The sequence below is a fragment of the Populus euphratica genome, unplaced genomic scaffold (assembly GCF_000495115.2).
Source record: "Populus euphratica unplaced genomic scaffold, PopEup_1.0 scaffold511.1, whole genome shotgun sequence".
Classification (NCBI taxonomy): Eukaryota; Viridiplantae; Streptophyta; class Magnoliopsida; order Malpighiales; family Salicaceae; genus Populus; species Populus euphratica.
Window position 1 is genome coordinate 154,924 of NW_011500388.1, and position 18,267 is coordinate 173,190.

The 18,267-nt window shown below is 34.7% G+C and overlaps 2 protein-coding genes across 2 annotated transcripts; one reads left to right on the forward strand and one right to left on the reverse strand.

Moving 5' to 3' along the window:
• Positions 1–7,215: 7,215 nt before the first annotated feature.
• Positions 7,216–11,067, reverse strand: LOC105114310 (uncharacterized). The gene is made up of 4 exons (XM_011010825.1): positions 10,708–11,067; positions 10,201–10,331; positions 8,121–8,225; positions 7,216–7,945 (listed from the first exon to the last, which is right to left on the reverse strand). The coding sequence occupies exons 1-4, from the start codon at positions 10,765–10,767 to the stop codon at positions 7,504–7,506; spliced, it is 738 nt and encodes a 245-aa protein (XP_011009127.1). The 5' UTR covers positions 10,768–11,067; the 3' UTR covers positions 7,216–7,503.
• Positions 11,068–11,774: 707 nt separating this feature from the next.
• LOC105114311 (ankyrin repeat-containing protein P16F5.05c-like) lies at positions 11,775–15,189 on the forward strand. The gene is made up of 7 exons (XM_011010826.1): positions 11,775–11,942; positions 12,039–12,126; positions 13,263–13,327; positions 14,298–14,366; positions 14,445–14,494; positions 14,585–14,740; positions 14,855–15,189. Exons 1-6 carry the CDS (start codon positions 11,865–11,867, stop codon positions 14,694–14,696), a joined length of 462 nt encoding a protein of 153 aa, XP_011009128.1. The 5' UTR covers positions 11,775–11,864; the 3' UTR covers positions 14,697–14,740; positions 14,855–15,189.
• Positions 15,190–18,267: the final 3,078 nt, after the last annotated feature.

Consider the following 18,267-nt stretch of genomic DNA (forward strand, 5'->3'; position numbering starts at 1 on the left):
AGACAAAATAATCCCTTCTGTCCTCCCCTACTTCGTTCACGGCTTTATGGGAAGAAATTGTCTCCGTGATCCCATACCAGCATGATGAAGAAAATGTAACAAATGGTTCAGTAAAACGCAGAATAATATATTAAAAAAAAAAAAATAGAGCAGCATATAGCAGAAAGTATATAATAAATATAGAACAAGGTACAGAAGAACTTACTGCTAAAACTTTGGGTTAAAATAAGGTATGAAAGAAAAATTGTTATCGTGGATTTTATCATTTATTAGTTTTTAAGGCTGTTAATTGATGCAAAAGATTTTAATGTAATTAACCTCCAAATATTTAAATAAAAACGATAAACTTCCAGCCAAGATCCAGCAACTATAAAACTCACTCAAAATATATTTTTACAGCAACAAAACCTGCAACCAGAAGGGGAAGAAAAAAAAGTTGCCAAGAGAGCACAGATTTTTTAAACAAAGTCCCTCAAACCCTATTTACGCAAGAGGTCAGGACTCAGGAAGGCATAATTAATTCAAGTTTAATTATAATTAATTAATTTTCCATTTATGTTATAGAATATATGTTGGAAAACATAATCCGATAAAATCATAAATAAATAAAAGGTGCTAGTGAAAACATCTATAAGAAATTTCATGAACTATATGATGCATACAAATTAATTACCCTTGTAGAATTCCTTGGCATCAAGGGGAAGCGTACGAGGATAACTAATCAAATATATATAAAGCACTTCAAGCAAACTATTCAAATCCTTTAACTGCTTCGCTTGAATGCCATTTTGTAGAGTATAAGTCATTTGAGGGGAAGCTTCATTGATTCACCATGTATGCATGGTCAATCCTAATCTTGAACATTAAAATGATATGATTGCTCTAATTCTAGTACGTGTATACCAGCTTGCCTAATTAAGTTTGAATGGAACTATAGATGATCTGATTTCCCACGCCAGGTCTCCATCCATAGCGCCGAAGTTTTTAAAATATTGAGTTTTTTAGTTTACAATTATTTTTTTATATTTTTATATGCTGTTGTTAAAAATAAAATAAAAAATATTATTATTTTTGTGAATGTTTAAATAAAATATATTTAAAAAAACAACAAGTTCCATGATATCATACGCTACCAAATTATAAATTATTTTAATTGTTTTTAAATTTTTTTCATTGGAAACATATTAAATTAATATTTCCATATAGTTTTAATATGTTAATATTAAAAATAAAAAACACATAAAGAATTATCATTTTAATAACACCCACTAAAATCTAACATGAAAGCTCTTGGAATTTATTGGATTCAGGTGGCAAGCAGTTTCAGCCGGGTACTTGACTATCTTGTATGAATCATGAGTTGATTTCCCCAATTTATAATAAGATCGGCTGAAGCTTAATTACTCAAGAAATTAGGTTTGTAAAATGATATTATAATTGTAATGCTTTCAGGAAATTGTAGGAAATGACTTTAAATCGAAGCTCATTTTCTCCTAAAACCATTTTTCGAACTCATTAATTGCGAATCTTTTACATTGTGACGGAGCCAAGAGGTCCGGTGGACGTCCTCGAGTTCAAAACAGTTTTTTAGATTTAATGAGTTTTTTCAAAAAAAAAAAAAAAGTTTTGTTTTAATATTGACGAAGATTTGCGGTTGTGAGCTAGGCCTGCGTTTTTTATACTCCTGTATGAAAGATTTTTTTCATCTCAGGATATTCTACTCATCCACTCCCTTAAAAAAAACTAAAAAAATTTCTAACTCCTCCACTAATTTTAAATAAATTCTTTGATTTGGTTGGTTAATCAAGTCGAGTATCTATCTCCATGGACAGACATATAGGCATATATATGAAAGTGAAATTATTTATATATGGTGATTTACTATGTATATATAAAGGAATAGATATTGCATACCTAAATTTGTTGACAACATGGAAAAAAATTAGAATTCTTCAAATTTATATATGGTGATTTATTATGTAAATATAAAGGAATAGATATTGCATACCTAAATATTCGATAGAATGTTGATATTTTTTTAAAAGTTTAAAATTTAATAATTTGATAAAAAATAGCACACCAAATATTAATATAGAAGTTAAAATCAAAAGAATTCAAAGTTAAGTAGAAAAATAACCAGAATTTAAAATTAATTATAAAAATAATTAAAATAGCAAAAACAATATCTTCTAGTATGAGAGTCTTTCGAATCTAAACTATTTAAAATAAGTTAACACATGGACAGAATTAAGCCTATAGAATTGTATGGTAAAATTTAAACTTGATTTGACAATTAAATTTAAAATTATGGGTTTTATTTTGTCATGCTACATATTTAATGCGTCCAAGCTTTTTCACAAATTTTATCTAACTCATGAACATACATACACGGATAAGATGCGTGTGGACACACTCAATAATCAAGAGAAACACTTAATAAAACAAAATAAGCAATGCCCAAGACATTAGTCTTATTCATAGACAAAACTGTCCAAAACACGAGAAGGAGAAAGAAAAAGCGACTTTTTGACAAAGAATTCGTTCGTCCAAAAGAAGATTGCCATGATCGGTTACAGAGTCTGATACATGACCGCAGGGCAGCATCTTTCTCGATGGTAGTTAGTGCTGGATTCAAACTTGAAACGAAGCCCTCAACTTGGCTATTTCTTGGCAATCTCGGGAGTATGTTTTGACTACCACCAGCAATTTAAACTAGCAAAATGAGAAAATTGGGGCGACGTTAATTGGACTGCGTAGTCTTATTGTTGTTTTTCATTTCTCCGAAGATTTGAGAAAGTCCTTTCTATTTCTACCCGAGAAACGCGAACTTTTTCTTTCTTTCCTTTTCTTCGACGAAATTTTTTCATCAGTTTTTAGTGGTTCTCTCGGAAGAGAAACACGTTTGTTATTGTCTCGGTTTTGGAATATATTTTTTCTGGAGAGATTTCCCTCAATACAAAACATAAGTCGGGGACATAAATTATTTGTTTTTATCACTGTAAACGTCTCGAAATGGAGTCTGAAGAGGCACTCGAGTTTCTTTGTTTAGAAAGGACACTTGTCGAAGGTATTGAAATGGAGCGAGTTGGTGGAAAAGTGCTTTCATCCAATGGCAGGTGTAGGGCCTTATGTTAAGCGATTAAAAAGTCGTGCGATAGTTAATAAGCACATCATGGATGACTCTTAATTTTTTCGCTCAATCATCCTCCCAGGGAAGTAAGAGATAGTATCTCGAGGCACTTGAATTCTTGGCCAGAGGGATTTGTTTTTTTTTTTTATTTGGATTTAAATTTTACTGTGTATACTGTCATTTCTAATGTCTTACATATTTATTTATTTTTTTATTTTTTATTTTTTTATTTACGTGGGGTGTCCGGGCCAGCTTACGCGCACCACGACTAATCCCCACGGCCCACTGAACATCCTGCAAGCCCAGTGAGCAAATAAGACACCGCGGGGGTGACAGGCGTGTCTGGTGAGAACCGTATCCAAGTGCAGAGATAGGGGACAAGCCCCTCCCACCGCTAGACCAGAATCTCACTTGCAATGAATGTTGGATGAATACGTACAAATTGGGCTTACAGAATATTGAATGAATGCGCACAAATTGACCGAACATCTAGTTGGATGAATACGTACAAATTGGGCTTATAGAATGAATGCGCACAAATTGACTGAACATCCAGGTAAATAATAATAAAAAAAGATAATATCCTTTTGGAAAGGGAGGGTTAAGAAAATCCTATTAATTGCATTCATCCCTTAGGAATTGAAGGGAGGGTTAGGAAAATCCTATTAATTGCATTCATCAGTGTAGGAATTGGGTTCAAGCTTTCCCCGGTCCATTCTCATCAATGGACTCCTGATATATGCGGGGAGTTTTTGAAAAAATTAATTAATTAATTTTTATTTTAAATTATTTATTTTAAATTTTTTAAAATAATTTTAGTGTACTAATTTGAAGAATGATTTTCTTACATTTTAAAAAACAATTACTTTTACTTTACCGCCCCAACCACTCTATCAGAGTGAATGGATGGATGGATGTGCCGGCTTCGACTTAAGAATGCAACCCTTCTTATTTCGCTATCAATTACACTTCCAAGACAAAATCCCTTGTTGTCATTATTAAAAAATACAAGTAGGCATAGATTAATGAATGCTTATCATTAATTTACTATAGCAAATAGGTATGAATCTCAATAATTTCGATTAATTGCATAACGAAGAAGTACTGCTTGCTATTCATTGTGAATAGACTTGGCGCATAATATTCATAAAATATATTAATGATCTTGATTCTTGCGGAAATATTTTATTCAAATGCTATGTTTGCTTAAAATCCAATTTATTCATTTTCTTTCAGAAGAATACATCCATGATCAGCTTCTTTAAAACTTAGTCACGACTCAATGCACACAAAAATAGATGGAATATACCATCACTGTAAAAGTAAAACTGAAGAAGAAGAAGCAGAGGTAAACTAGTTATTTACAAACCCAACGGCCCTTTCATGATGATTTCAAATTTTGACTTTTTCGGCCTTTTAATGGGCCTCATACTGCACAAGGAGCCCCAACGTTGCTCAAGGCGCAACAGAATGGCTTCACTAGACCCATCATTAAGGTTCCCCGCCCAGTCCTGAGGCTCTCAAACTTATCTCTGCAAAAGAGGAAGATAGCTCGACTAAAGAAGCATAATTGCCACGCGGCTTTCAGGAAAAAAATAATCGTTTGCATTGTTTTCCCTGTCTACTCTGCTTGAGATATGGGATTCTTGGTTCTCATCACGCAAATCGACTTCAGAGATACAGAGCTCCACAAAAACGATAACCCATCACTGCATGATTCTCTGAAATGGATGAGCACTTCCTATACTCATCCCTTTCATGCGCTTTCTTTGAATATATATGATTAATCATGAACATGTCGGTTGCATTGCGCTTAATCATGAACCGTCATGCATATATAATTAAATAACTGAGAGGCTTACTTGCAATGTTGTGAACAAGGAATAATATCAGCATGTCCTAGCCATAGGTCAGTGATCCACCCAGTTGTGCCAAGAATGTAGCCTATAATTTGGCAGCCGATATGAAGATCATAATCCGAATGATTTTTAATGATAACGGATATTTGAAATATCTCTCATTTATCACACCAGCAGGAAAGAATGTTCCCCACCCTACAAGGTTCAAGATAGCATGAACCTGATCATCAGAAGTAACATTATTTAGCTATATAAATATGTATTTAGTACTATCTGGGATCAGTATTTTTAGTTTTAGTTTCTTACCATTCTTAGATGACGTTCCTGCTATCCCACATCTTAAGCCCATCCATTATTCTTCAAGTCTATTGTTTCTGCACTATCAACATTTTAGAGATCTGTGGGATGTATCTTTCTGTTCCTAGGACTTCATATCCAACTTGCCACACATGAATCAATCTTGAAAATTGTACATGGAAGGAAGTGCTAGTGTGGGGCATGCAATGTGAGGTAGTCTACTGCTGTCACACAATCTGATTTCATACTTGGAACTTCTACATCGATTGCTGAAGGTTGTAGCTCAGTATGACTAGTGACATTATAGGTGAGGGCAGTGAATTAGCCCTTTTAGTTGGATAATGCCTATGATTGTTCCTGTTCCAATCATCTGTGGCCTGTCTTGTGGATCCACACCCCAGGCTAGCCACATCGTATCTGCATTATTTAGCGTTATGCCAATGATAATGTCAATTTGGCTTACATTGTGTTCATTGACTTCCCATCCAAATTCAACTCCTAAAGTGGTTGGTCATTTTCTTGCAGTTTGAGAAGTTCTTGTAATGTGCAGCACTGCTGTTCACGAGAAAGAACAAGATTAGTATGGAAGTTATGAACATGGTAATAGACGCCATTTTAGTGACTCTGAATTATGGTATGTGCCTTAAGGTTTAAAATGGCTTTATTCTATCAGTATGATTTATACGAGGTGTTTAGAAGTATTGTTTAATTTCTTCATAATTGTCGGAGAGGATGTTTCGACTACCACCAGCAATTTTAACGTAAGAAAAAAGTGAGAAAATTGGGAGTAATTTAGTTTGACCGTGCAGTGATAATGTTTTTCATTTCTCCGAAATGATGAGGGGGGAAAAAATCCTTTTTAAGCCTAACTGGAAAATGGAAATTTTGTTTTCTCTTGTTCCTAAAGGTTATGTGTCGAAGGAATTTGAAAGTTGTAGGCATGATGGCGCTTTCATCCAATCGCTTGTGCATTGCATTATCGAGTGATCAAAAAGTAAGAACACGATGCATGGCTAGAATCTTTTTGATCCTGGGACCCCTCTATGTTCGATCGTTCTCCGAGGTAAGTAGAAGTTTGGTAGTTAAAGAGTTGATGGATTGATGAACAATATATATATTTTTTAATTATCATGGATATTTAAATTAATTTATACGTAATTTAATTAATTTCACTAGTTTTAAAATTATCAATCATGAAAATCGACACACTGAGTCATATACATGGAATCAAGTGGTCCATAAATATCATGAAATATATTTGGTGGATTGGTGACAAAAAATTAGCCGAAAAATATTATAACTTTTTAAGTAATTTTTTTAATAAATATTGTTTTTTAAAATATTTTTTATTGGAAAATGTATTATTTTTAAAAATTTATTTTTGATATTAATATTTTTTTCAAATAAAAAAATTAATTCTTTTTTAAAAAACATAAAAAAGCAATAGAGAAACTTTGAAACTTTACACACCCACGGCCCTTTCATGATGATTTCAAAACTTGATTATTATGGGCTCTTAATGGGCATCATACCGGAGACAAGGAGCTATAGCAAAACTCAAAGCTCGACAGAATAGATCGGCTCTCACTTCGTCTCCGCTGAAGATGAAGGAAGCTCAACTAAAGCATCCTCGCCAGTCTTTGGAAATCTTTCCTCTCTACACTCGCTTGAGATTATTGGTATTGGAATTCTTGGTTCTCGTCGCACTAATCAACCTCAGAGATACCTCAACAGAAACGACGATCCATCACTGCAAATAATTCCGTGAAACGTAATTTCAAACTTGGTTACCAACAACCACAGAAACAAATGAAAACCATCGTGCAGAATTTATCCAAATGCCAATCACTGGAACGAACATTTGAAATATGAGCTCGACCTGGAGTTTCATAACAGCCATGAAAACAACGCAATGAAATTTCTCTCGAGTATTGCAAATCCCAGTCAACTTGTAATCAATGACAACGTAAAGAAATACGTGATGTTTGCAACTGCAACATGAAGTTATGAAATTCATTGTGAGTTGAATTGAGTAGCGTTAAATTTTGAAAGGGTAATGGAACTGTCATGTCATCGTCCACCACATTACCCCCCTTCTCCTAGATGCTAATCAACTACCATGTCATTATTATTCCAGAGTTAAAGCATGGAAATACTGTACAGGTGACAGGTTCGCTGTTTCTGGCTTATGAAGAACAAACAGAAATGAACATGGAATCACTTCCGGCCCAACCTAGTCAAATGCTGCTGATGTTTTGCCGCAGCAGCCTTGTCAGCCGCTTCACGCTTGAGTGTCCTCTTCGCCCGTCTCCCTGTTCTATCTTTTGCAGCCTCTTTCTTCTTAGGTTCATGTGAAGAGCCAGCCCCTGAGTCATCGAAATTTGATCGATGCACTGGCCTTGCTTCTTGACGCCCTGACCTAACATAGCCATTATCTCCCCACCTGCGATTTCCAATGCGAAGATTGGATGAACTGCTCAAGTACACTCCATCTAGATCATCATCCTCTGACTCATCTTCATATTCATATTCATATTCATATGGATAATAATCATCTGGGTCTTCATAAAAATCCTCATGATCCTCCACGGTCAAAGGCACAAACCATGCAGCTCGAAGGAGGAGGCACACACTTTCCTCAAACATGTAATCCTGGATGCTGTTAAAGAAACAAAAATCTGTTAAACCTAAAGTATGGCTCATTTCAGCAAAAGAGAAACAAATGGCAACACTTTCACTAAGCTTATACAAGCCAAGTTCAAGTATTTTGATCAAATGAACCACTAACTGACCGCATTCAGAACATAATACATGACTCTGTAAAAGATTTCAACCTGCCATCAAGAGAACGGTGAACATTGAGAAATTCGAATGGCTGTTTACACTGAGGACAAGTTGAATTCTTACTGTATGTGGCCCATCGAAGGATACATGTCACACTGCACAGAACAAAGGACAGAAAGAACAATGAATGATAGTAATACAAGCCATTTAGTATTGAAATTTGTTAAAATAGTCTTCACACTATCCATGTCAAATGAAATCATCAACATATCATCAATGCTTGCATGAGGTTCAATAAGTACATGGAATATGCTATAATCAGCCATGATTCTTCAGCAGTTATGTGAAGCTAGAAAATTCAACTTCTTCAAACCAATTATTATTGAGTTGGAGAACAACATATAAGCATACACCTCAACACAGCTATGATGATGAGAAAAATGTCCACAGCATAATTAGGTGGATCAATCAGTTTCTTGCATCAATAAAAATCACTGCAATTCTTCAACACCAAAACAAGAACTCATGCAGCATCATATCAGCAAACCCACTTCAAAAGAAATGAAATACAACAACATTGCATGAAAAGGACACGGGCAGATTTATACAAATAAAGGATTTGGAGGAGAAACTCTGTTCAACAGATATTATAGCTGAAAGTACAATAACTACAAGGCATAAATGATGAATGTACACAAATAATTTCAAAAAATGATGTAAAGACGCGGAAACTTGATGGTTCAATGCAAATTTAGAACCTAATTGCAGAAATGAGCCCGAGCATAAAATGCAAGACAGCATTAAACTCAAATCTGACAACTAATATACCATCCATACATGCCTGTAAGAATTATGATCTTAAAGATTGGATTTGACAAAATTTAGAACATGATTTACATATAGAACTCAGCATAAGGAGAAGCTCTGAAATTGGGACTGTTAAGGCTTGTAGTGGGCACATGAATGGATTATTGCAATGTATAAGAGTACACATCTTTGCATGTGAATGAAAACAATGTTCAAAAGGAAGGTTTATTCAGAGAACAAACCTAACTGACTGGAAACTATCTAATACTAGCTGGCAAAGACAGATTAGGATAAACATACCTCTATTAATTCCAGCAACCTGACTACTATAACTCAGGTCTCAAAAGGCGACAATGAAAGCAAGGGAGTTTAATTTACTCCACAACAGTGAGGCACAGTGTGAACCTTATAGCACAGATGCAAGTCATCACAAATTCTTTGAAAAGCAAGAAAAAGTAAAAGTAGCAAATTAGCTAACATGTTAAATGAAAAGAAATAATATATGCATGAAAAATGAATAAAAATGAATTCCATTGCACACAATTAATTTCATGCAGCCATTAGAATCCATAACGTCATGCATGATAAAAAATGATGCAGAACACTAAGGTACAGAAGATAGCATAGCACCCATATTCACACAGAGATCACCAGACTAAAGCAATTTCTTCTTCACCATGGAACTTTGTTTTCATAAATGACAATACATAGCTCTACCCACTCACAAACCAAAGATGATTGAGAGAACAAACAAAACATAGCAAGAAATCGATTAATTTATTTTTAAAAAAATGCAGCCAGCAGCAACAAATTGCACAATGGCCTCATCACAGTGGAAACCAAATGAACTATCAGCTACACCTGCTGATATGATTCCTAAGACATTCTCTTGATAATTATTTACAAATAAACTTAGGAAAAACATGAATACATAGGAGCAGGGAAGAAATGCCACAAAATAATACTTCTACATACACATTACTACCTGTTTCTAGATCACTTTTACATTTTGTCCTCAACACAAGATCATTCCAGTGTATACCAGCATCAAAGACAGTCATTTCTCAATCTAAACCACTTGAATTCTGGCATAGCACATTTCCAGCTTCCACATTCTTAATCTTAACAAAAACAGGTATGGATATCATCCTCCGTGATGAAATAACACGAATTGAAGGAAAGAAAACAACAAAAGACTCCAATCAAGAAGCCAAAATGTTAGATAAGTCACCCAATCATATCAATCAAGTGGTTTCAAAATTAACCAATGCAGTCATGTTTCAGAAGCAGAAACAATAAAAAGTAGAGATTAACTATACTAACCAATACGCATGCTCGCAACCTTTAACAAGAGCAGTTTCCTGCAGCACAATCTTATCCAAGCATATGGCACAAATCCCACCATGATTCCCACACGCCTTTTCGCAACTCTCCACTTTACTCTCCATTTCACCCTGAAACCAAAAAATCCCATTAAAAAAATAAAAAATAACTTAAAAATCCCATTCATTTCCCTCAAAAAGCAAGAAGGTCCGATAAATCATCATGCACCAAGAACAAGCTAACAAGCCCCAGTCGGACAAATATACCGAAAGGGTTTCTGATTACAATAAAAAAACATCAGTTTTCCAAGCTGTAAATAAGCACTTTCATTAATTCATTAATCAGTCACCAAGAATTGCCAACCTTCTGTTTTCAATTTACTAGGAATTCAGCTACCAAACAAGAACAATATCATCGGATTCATCATTTCCTTCAATTTCTTTATAATTGTCTGTGAAGATCAAAGACCTTAAAAAGGTAGATCTAAGAGGTCAGGAAAGAAAGTACCTGATGTTGAAGGGCAGGAGTAAGCGGCTGGTGACCGTCGATGCTGATGACTGAAGTCATGGTTTTGATCAATTTAATTAAATTAAGTTTACAACAACAAGAAATTAAATTGTGTTTTTTTTTTTTGTTATACTAATCTAAATCTCTAAAAAAAAAATATAATCTAAAGAATATATGCAGGAAGAGATTTATAGATAAAGAGAGAGAAAAAGATGCTAGCAGTCTAAAGAATGATTCTATCCAGATTCCTATATCTGTATATTGAGAGAGGGGGAGAGAGTTGGAGAGGGAGGACCCTCTTTCGCATCGAAAGGGTCAAGGAAGAGACGAGAGTGCTTTGATGTGGATGAAAATATTATATGGCGGTGGGTATTTTCCTTTTTTCTTTTGTTTCCAAAATTCTATGGTTGTGACTCGTGCCACCGGACCCCTCCGTGTCACGCGAGGCATATTCCAAGCACACGTGTCTTCTTCGTCCTCAAATTTGTTCTAGGTCAAAGTATTTATAAAATTATCAAGTAAATGAGAAGAAAGTATCTTATAAAATTATAAATTAAAGACGGACACATCAAATTCTTTTCTTCTTCTTTTTCTCCATCGCAATCTAAGCGAGCGTAAAACTCTGATATCCTTCCTATGCCTATGACAACTACCAAAGAGAGATTTACATGGATTTTTGAAGTTTTATTTTGAATAAATTGTTTTTTTATTACATTATATAAATGAATTTAACTTTTCATGAATATATATATACATATATATGTATATATATATTAATTTGATATTCGAATTCTGCTTGCTGATCAATAATTTAATTGAAATAGCGAAACCTAATAAAATAAAAAAGAACAGGGGTTTTATCCCCTTCATTGTCATAAATGAATTTAAGAAAAATAAACTCAGTACATGTGGCACATGTATATCACACACACACACACACGTGGAGCCAATCAAGCACTAGGCCTGCTGCCTGGCTTTTCTTCATGGGCTTTATTCAGTGCGCTATGGAAAATAGAGCTCGTAGCCCACATGCCAACATGGGCTTTCTTTGAATTAAATCACTAATCTTTCCTGTTCTCAACCCTCAAAGAAGAAGAGTGAAACCTAAAACCCTGTACTCCCTCCCTCCCTCCCTCTGAAAACCCTAGAAACTGATAATGGGGACGGCGACAAACCAAGCAGAGCGGCAAAACCAAGTCGAAACAACGCCGGAGATTGTTGATGCTTTACTTGAGGTATCTCTCACAATACCCAATTTTTCATTTTTTGCGAAACTCAGTTTTTTTTCACATTGCTCTCTTTTTCTTTTTTTCCTTCTTTCCTTCTCAAAGGCTGCTAGATATGATGATCTTGAGGATATCACAAGTTTAGCATCTTCTGGGGTTTCTCTTGACTCCAAAGATTCACAGGGCAGAACAGGTTATGATCAATTTTATCTGTCTTCTATTCTGACTTTCCATCCTGCTTCTGTTATTTTGTTCTTGTTAATGAGCTCTTAGATAATAATTAAGGGTCTAGTAAATTGCTTGTTTAGAAGCTTACTTACTCAATTTCTTTCATCCCATGCAGGCATGTACTCTGATTAGCCTTCCGAAACTCTGATATAGTCAATCCTTATTCACCTCTAAAAACATTTTGTTTCTTGATGCCATTCGGCATCCAATTAATGGGTTACTAGTTGTAGAAATGTTGGAAAATAACTTGCAATAGGAGATCAATATTTGTAGCTTTTTCGGACATGGGTAATGTGTTACAACATTGTTTCCTTTTTTTTTTTAGATTGTGAAAAATGTATTTCAAACAATTCATTATATTTTTTTCATAAGATAACGAGAGAGATTATATTAAAGAAAATGCAAGAATAGTGTTGAGTTTAAACTATCGTGTTAAAGTTGCAAAGAAACAGAAATTTTGAGAGTGAAGCTGAAGGCATGTTAGAAATATTGTTCCATCTCTAAGCAGCCATGTCTTGATTTCGTGCCAAGGCCTAACCTTTGCCAGTGAATCTGCAGTGAAGTTGCTCTCTAGAATAGATTGAATAACACAGCATCCTTTGGGACAGGATTGCTTCATTTATGTTTTCTGAACATTTTTCTAGGTGTTTTTTGATCCGATTTCCCCCTTGTTATAGATTTCCAGAGATATAGTGTGAAGAATTTCACTTCTGTTAATTTTTCGTTCAAACATGCAGTGGGTTTTTTAATCTAAAATTACAATCTGGAGCGGCATAAAGTTTTTTGATGAATTGAGATCTTGAAAATTGTTTATTATTGATTGTTGATTATCATCTTTTTATTGTAGCTTGAATTTGCTTTTTTTTTTTTAATGAATCTTGCATGGTTTAATGGATGTTTGACTTTGCTTTACTGATTTGTAACGGCAGCACTCCAAGCAGGGCATGGAGTTTTTTGATGAATTGAAATTTTGAAAATTGTTTATTATTGATTCTTGATTATCCTTTTATTTATTATCGCTTGAATTTGCTTCCTTTTTTTTTATGAATTTTGCTTGGTTTAATGGATGTTTGACTTTGCTTTACTGATTTGTAACTGCAGCCCTCCATATGGCTGCAGCTAATGGGCATCTTGACATTGTGGAGTATCTTATCAATCAAGGAGTGGTAAGAGTCCATGCTTGTTTTCCTTTTCAAGTTTTGGGGGACTTGGGGTTTTGGGTGGAGGAGTGCAGGTGGCTGCTATGGAAAGGTGACACAGCTGGAATTAAGGAGAATAGAAGTCAAAGAACAAGGAAGATAGAATTTTAGAAAGGGGTCTCAACAAAAAGAGCCATAACCATAGTTTTATTACTGTATAAATTCTCTCCCTAATTCTTTGCCTTTTCAAAAAGGATTACAACCCTTTAAATATATTTGAAGCCAACACTTACAAGAAAGTAAAATCAGAATCTTTAAACAAATAGAAGAAATAAAAAAAATCCAAAATTTAACATAAAAATAATAAAACCAACAGAAACTTCTTCTTCTGAGCTTCATTTGAAAGCCTTCCTGAAATCTTTTGATTACAATCAGTCGACTTGTTATAAAACTGGGCTTGTAGAATTTTCTGAAAAAATTTGAGTCCAACTCAACAGTCCAATAAGAAGTTATGCTTGTTTTCGTATGACATGTTAGGGGTTATTAGGTCTCTTCTTGGGCTTGGACCTTTCTATTTGATTCAAAGATGTATATGTTAGGCTTTTCACACGGTCTAAATACATTAGATCCTTATTTGATTGATTAAAACCTCCAACATCATAAGGGCAAGGCAAAATTGCAATTCCTGGAAGCATTTGTAGCTGAATATTTTTATGTTTATTCCAAGTTACTTCTCTTTTTATGGCTTCAGCGTGTAAACTGGCTGCAAAGTTTTCTTAATCTTAAATTTACTTGGTCATATTGCTCTATTCTAGCTTTGAGCAGCAGATACCTTTAGTATTCATCTTTCTTTGTTGCTTATAGTATTTTGCTTCCATTTTAATAAGATAGTAAAGGATTGGAGGATGTTTGTATTGTTTTCTTTGTCCCTGGATTGAACCCGCTATTTAAATGTGTTGTTAAGACCTATTAAATGTTTGAAGTATCCATTGAGCAGGACCTCAATGCTTCTAATGAGGAGAAGAATACGCCTCTTCATTGGGCCTGTCTCAATGGTCATATAGAGGTAATTATCGTGGTCACTTCCCATGTCGGTTTTGTTATGCATCAGATTAGGTTCTTTAACAAATACTGGGATCTGTAGGTTGTTAAGAAATTGATTCTGGCAGGAGCGAGTTTAGGCATTCTTAATAGGTGTGTAATTCAAACCTGCAGCCTGGAGTTTGTTCTATGTTTCTCTCATGTATGCAAACATTCTCTAATCTATAACTGGATGGTTTTCAGCCATGAACGGACTCCAATGGATGAAGCTGTTACTAGGGGAAAACTGGATGTTATTGATGCAATTAATGCAGCTGTGGCACAACAGGAACTTGCAGGTGTTACAGTTTCCTAGTCTAGGATTTCTGTGATAAATGTAATCCGATTAATATTTTACAGGTACATGTTTCTCTCATGGATTGCAATCTTTAAATTTGGTTCGTATGCCATAGCTGGTGCACAGATAATCTTTGATTCCTGCAAAATCAAGTGACAATTTATTTGATTTGATAGGATGACAAAGATGTAAAAGGTGGCTGGAAGCATCTTAGATTCTGCCAGGCACTTACAGATGATGCTACTGGAGGAATGAATGAATATGATTCACTTCTTGACCTCTTGAGATTCATCGAGACTTCTTTACATAATTTATTGCTTGGTAATGTACAGAAAAGTCGCAATGCATACTCTTTGAAAGAGATATGGAGAATCTATAATACGGTCCAAAAATTAATCAGAAATTTTGTAGTAGAGTATAGATTCCATTTCCTCGCACTTATGATAGCAGTTGATTGGTTAACATTCGTGAATGATTTTCTAAGAACCATAGTTTCATTTCAGTTTGAGTATAATTAGCCAAACCATCAAGTGCTGAAAGTATTCAATTTGTTTGGTTACTAAGAATCCGAATTTGAGCGTTTCAACCTATGGGACGCCATGTACTAGAGCCTTGATTGGGAAAATGCACTAAATATACTTGAATGGTAAAAAATAAAATAAAAATACGAATGATTGTTTCTCCAGTTCGAACATTGACAAGCTTTTACGCGCTTAGAAGAGGATCCTGGGGAAAAACTGTAAGAGCAGCATTAGTTGAAAAAAAGAGGGTGCTGCATGAGGCCTAAATACTTTTATTTTTGCTCGCAGGACCGCTATTTAGCTTGTTAATACGGGGCCTCGTGATTTTACATGGTTAACAAAGATATAAAATGGCAGGTCTAAAAACATGCATGTTATAGTTTTTCACAGGGAAGATGTGCTCCCAGGCCTGAGCTATGGATGAATTAATTACACCTTATAGAAAACTCTCACCATCCCATCTCAACAGTAAGTAAGCATAGATTAATTTGCAAGCATCAATTATTCTTAGTTTATGATTGATTATAGTAGGGATTCTTCTCAGGACTGAAAATTTAGGGATAAGTTGTTGGAGTTTAGAACAATGCATTCCTGCTTTAACAGAATTTGGAAACCCAAATGGGATTCTCGAATTCGTCCCACCACTGATTTGTGGTCCCACCTGAATGAACCCACGATCACAATGCTTTAAGACATTCGATAAATAATAAATTTTCCTAATGTTTTAGAGTATAAGCATCGACTAATTTAACTGGTGAGTTAATCAGCACTGGTGTAAGAACTTGTTATAAACAGAAATCATGACTAAAGAAGGCTATCTGCTAAACATTGCTGGCCCAAAATCCTTTTCCAATTATCTTTTTTTTTCAAGGGGAAAAATAATGTGTCTCCAAGCTTACTTGTATTCATGTAGTTGGAACACTCTTCGCCTTTAGAGTTGCTGAAAGTGTTCCTCATCATTTTTGTCCAGAATAAACAAATAGTTCATGCATTCCCTGATCACTATTGTATGGCACGAAGGCTCAGTTCCTGTTTCAAGAAAAAAACCATGGCGATTTCTGGCCCACGTCCCTGATTTTTCATTTATTTTAGTACTAGCTAGGGATTAGGAAATAGGGACATAATAAGAGATTCCACGGCACATTTACATAAAATATAGTATATACATCTAAGTGCAATTGAGCACTAAAAGTCAGGTAATTATAATAATACTGCTGAGTGATTTATAGAACATTTTTATATACCAGTGCATATGAGCACCAAAAGTATCAATTATACCACCATCATAAAGGAACTTTTACGATATTCTATGCTAACCCTTAATATATTGATAAATGGAATTTTAATAAGATTACAAATGTTCTTCTTGTGTTCACCAGTAGTTTTCTGCGATTCCAATCATTACTGCCACTTTCTTTCTCAGAAAAGTTCGGCTGGCTAATGCTGGTTCTCATTGTTTCGACTCGTTTCATTAGTTTGCAAGACCACCACTACAAAATTGTGAGCAAATTCTGTGCAAAACCCAGAAGTGGAAGCTGCTCTCATACAAGGTAACAGTCACAGGGTTTGTTCCAATATATGCAGGCCATTCCTGGGCTGGAGCTTTGCTGGTTTTCTGCTCATATCATTCCATTTTTTTTCAACCACAAAAATGAAAGTAAATAGCTACCCGCTATCTGAAAACCCAGGTCCCAAATAAGAGCAAATGACAATATGGTAATTGACAACGTGAACACCGTACCATGGCAGTGAGGGTATCCCACAAGTAGGTATACTAGAGGGCCTCTATATACGCTAGGAAACATTAACTTGACTTTCATTTATTCTATAAAAATGAATTGGCTTTTAATTAGGGGTTCTACTTGAAGGGCAGCTGCCCTGGGAAATAGCATGGAGAGAATCTAACGGGATGGTGTTTGAAAGAGACAGCATACCTGCAATCTCTCATATTTTGGTATTTGAATGGCGCACTGGATTCCTAAGCTCAGTTCACAAAGAATTCAATCGGAAAGCTTCCTTTTTTGATTGAAGTGATGACCAGTATACTTGAAATATAGATACATCAATGACTTTGTTGATGGAAATGCTGTTATTTGGTGCTGCCAGAAATGAAGAACTTTCAGTAAGCTGGATCGATATATAATATAATCCTAATTGACATGGTGTCATAAACCAATCAAGAACCAGTTTTAGGAATTTTCACCTTGGAAATCTGGGACCATAAACAATTAAAACTATTAGTGAGCGAATGCCATTTCAGGAGACTGCCACTTTGGAAATGAGCGTCTTTGGATCACATTTATAGTGCCTGGAACTGAAATCTGCCACTGCCACAATTCCACTCGACAACCCATCAAAAGGCCATTGGAAATAAAAAAAAATAATTCCAGCAACCTTTTGCTCTAGGGGCATGTAAGTAGAAAATTCCAAACAAAGATACAGGTTTTTTTTTCCTCTTGAACAAAGTAACAAAAATAGCTGAACAAAAAATGACATTGCTAGGTTTTTCTTGGATAACCACACAGAAATCACGTATTACAAGTGAAGAATCAATATTTTTATGTTTTGCAAGAAAATCTAAATTTTTATCAAAAAATGTGAGATAACTCCCTCACATATTAAGTTTAATGAGCTATCAAACATAATATATTTGGAATCGAAACATAATATATTTGGATTTGATCACACATGCTGAGTCCATATAAACATAAATTTAGTGAATTATCAAATACAATATACATGAATTTAACCATATATTAAGCCTATAAAAGCATAGGTCTAGTGACCTAACAAATCAAATATATTTAGAGTTTGTCACATGTTGAGTCCAAGTAACCATGGTTTGAGCCCAAATAATTATAATTATAGCAACTTGCCACACCCAATCCACTTGGATTTGGCCATACAGTAAGCTTGAGTAAGTATATGTCTGGCAAGCTATAAGACCCAACATATTTGAGTTTAACTACATATATAACTCGATTAAATGTGAGTTTGATGAATTGCAAGATTCACCTTACTTTTATCCTTATAATTTGAAGTTATTTTTTTATTTTTTATTACAATCT

Bases quoted from the DNA above. Each gene is read 5' to 3' on its own strand.
- LOC105114310 (XM_011010825.1), bottom strand. From the start codon at position 10,767: ATGACTTCAGTCATCAGCATCGACGGTCACCAGCCGCTTACTCCTGCC. The intron at 8,226-10,200 runs GTTAGTATAGTT...TGTTCTGTGCAG, and splicing joins GGTTGCGAGCATGCGTATTG to TGTGACATGTATCCTTCGAT. The intron at 7,946-8,120 runs GTTGAAATCTTT...TTTCTTTAACAG, and splicing joins CACCGTTCTCTTGATGGCAG to CATCCAGGATTACATGTTTG.
- LOC105114311 (XM_011010826.1), top strand. From the start codon at position 11,865: ATGGGGACGGCGACAAACCAAGCAGAGCGGCAAAACCAAGTCGAAACA. The intron at 12,127-13,262 runs GTTATGATCAAT...TTGTAACTGCAG, and splicing joins AGATTCACAGGGCAGAACAG to CCCTCCATATGGCTGCAGCT. The intron at 14,495-14,584 runs GTGTGTAATTCA...GATGGTTTTCAG, and splicing joins AGTTTAGGCATTCTTAATAG to CCATGAACGGACTCCAATGG.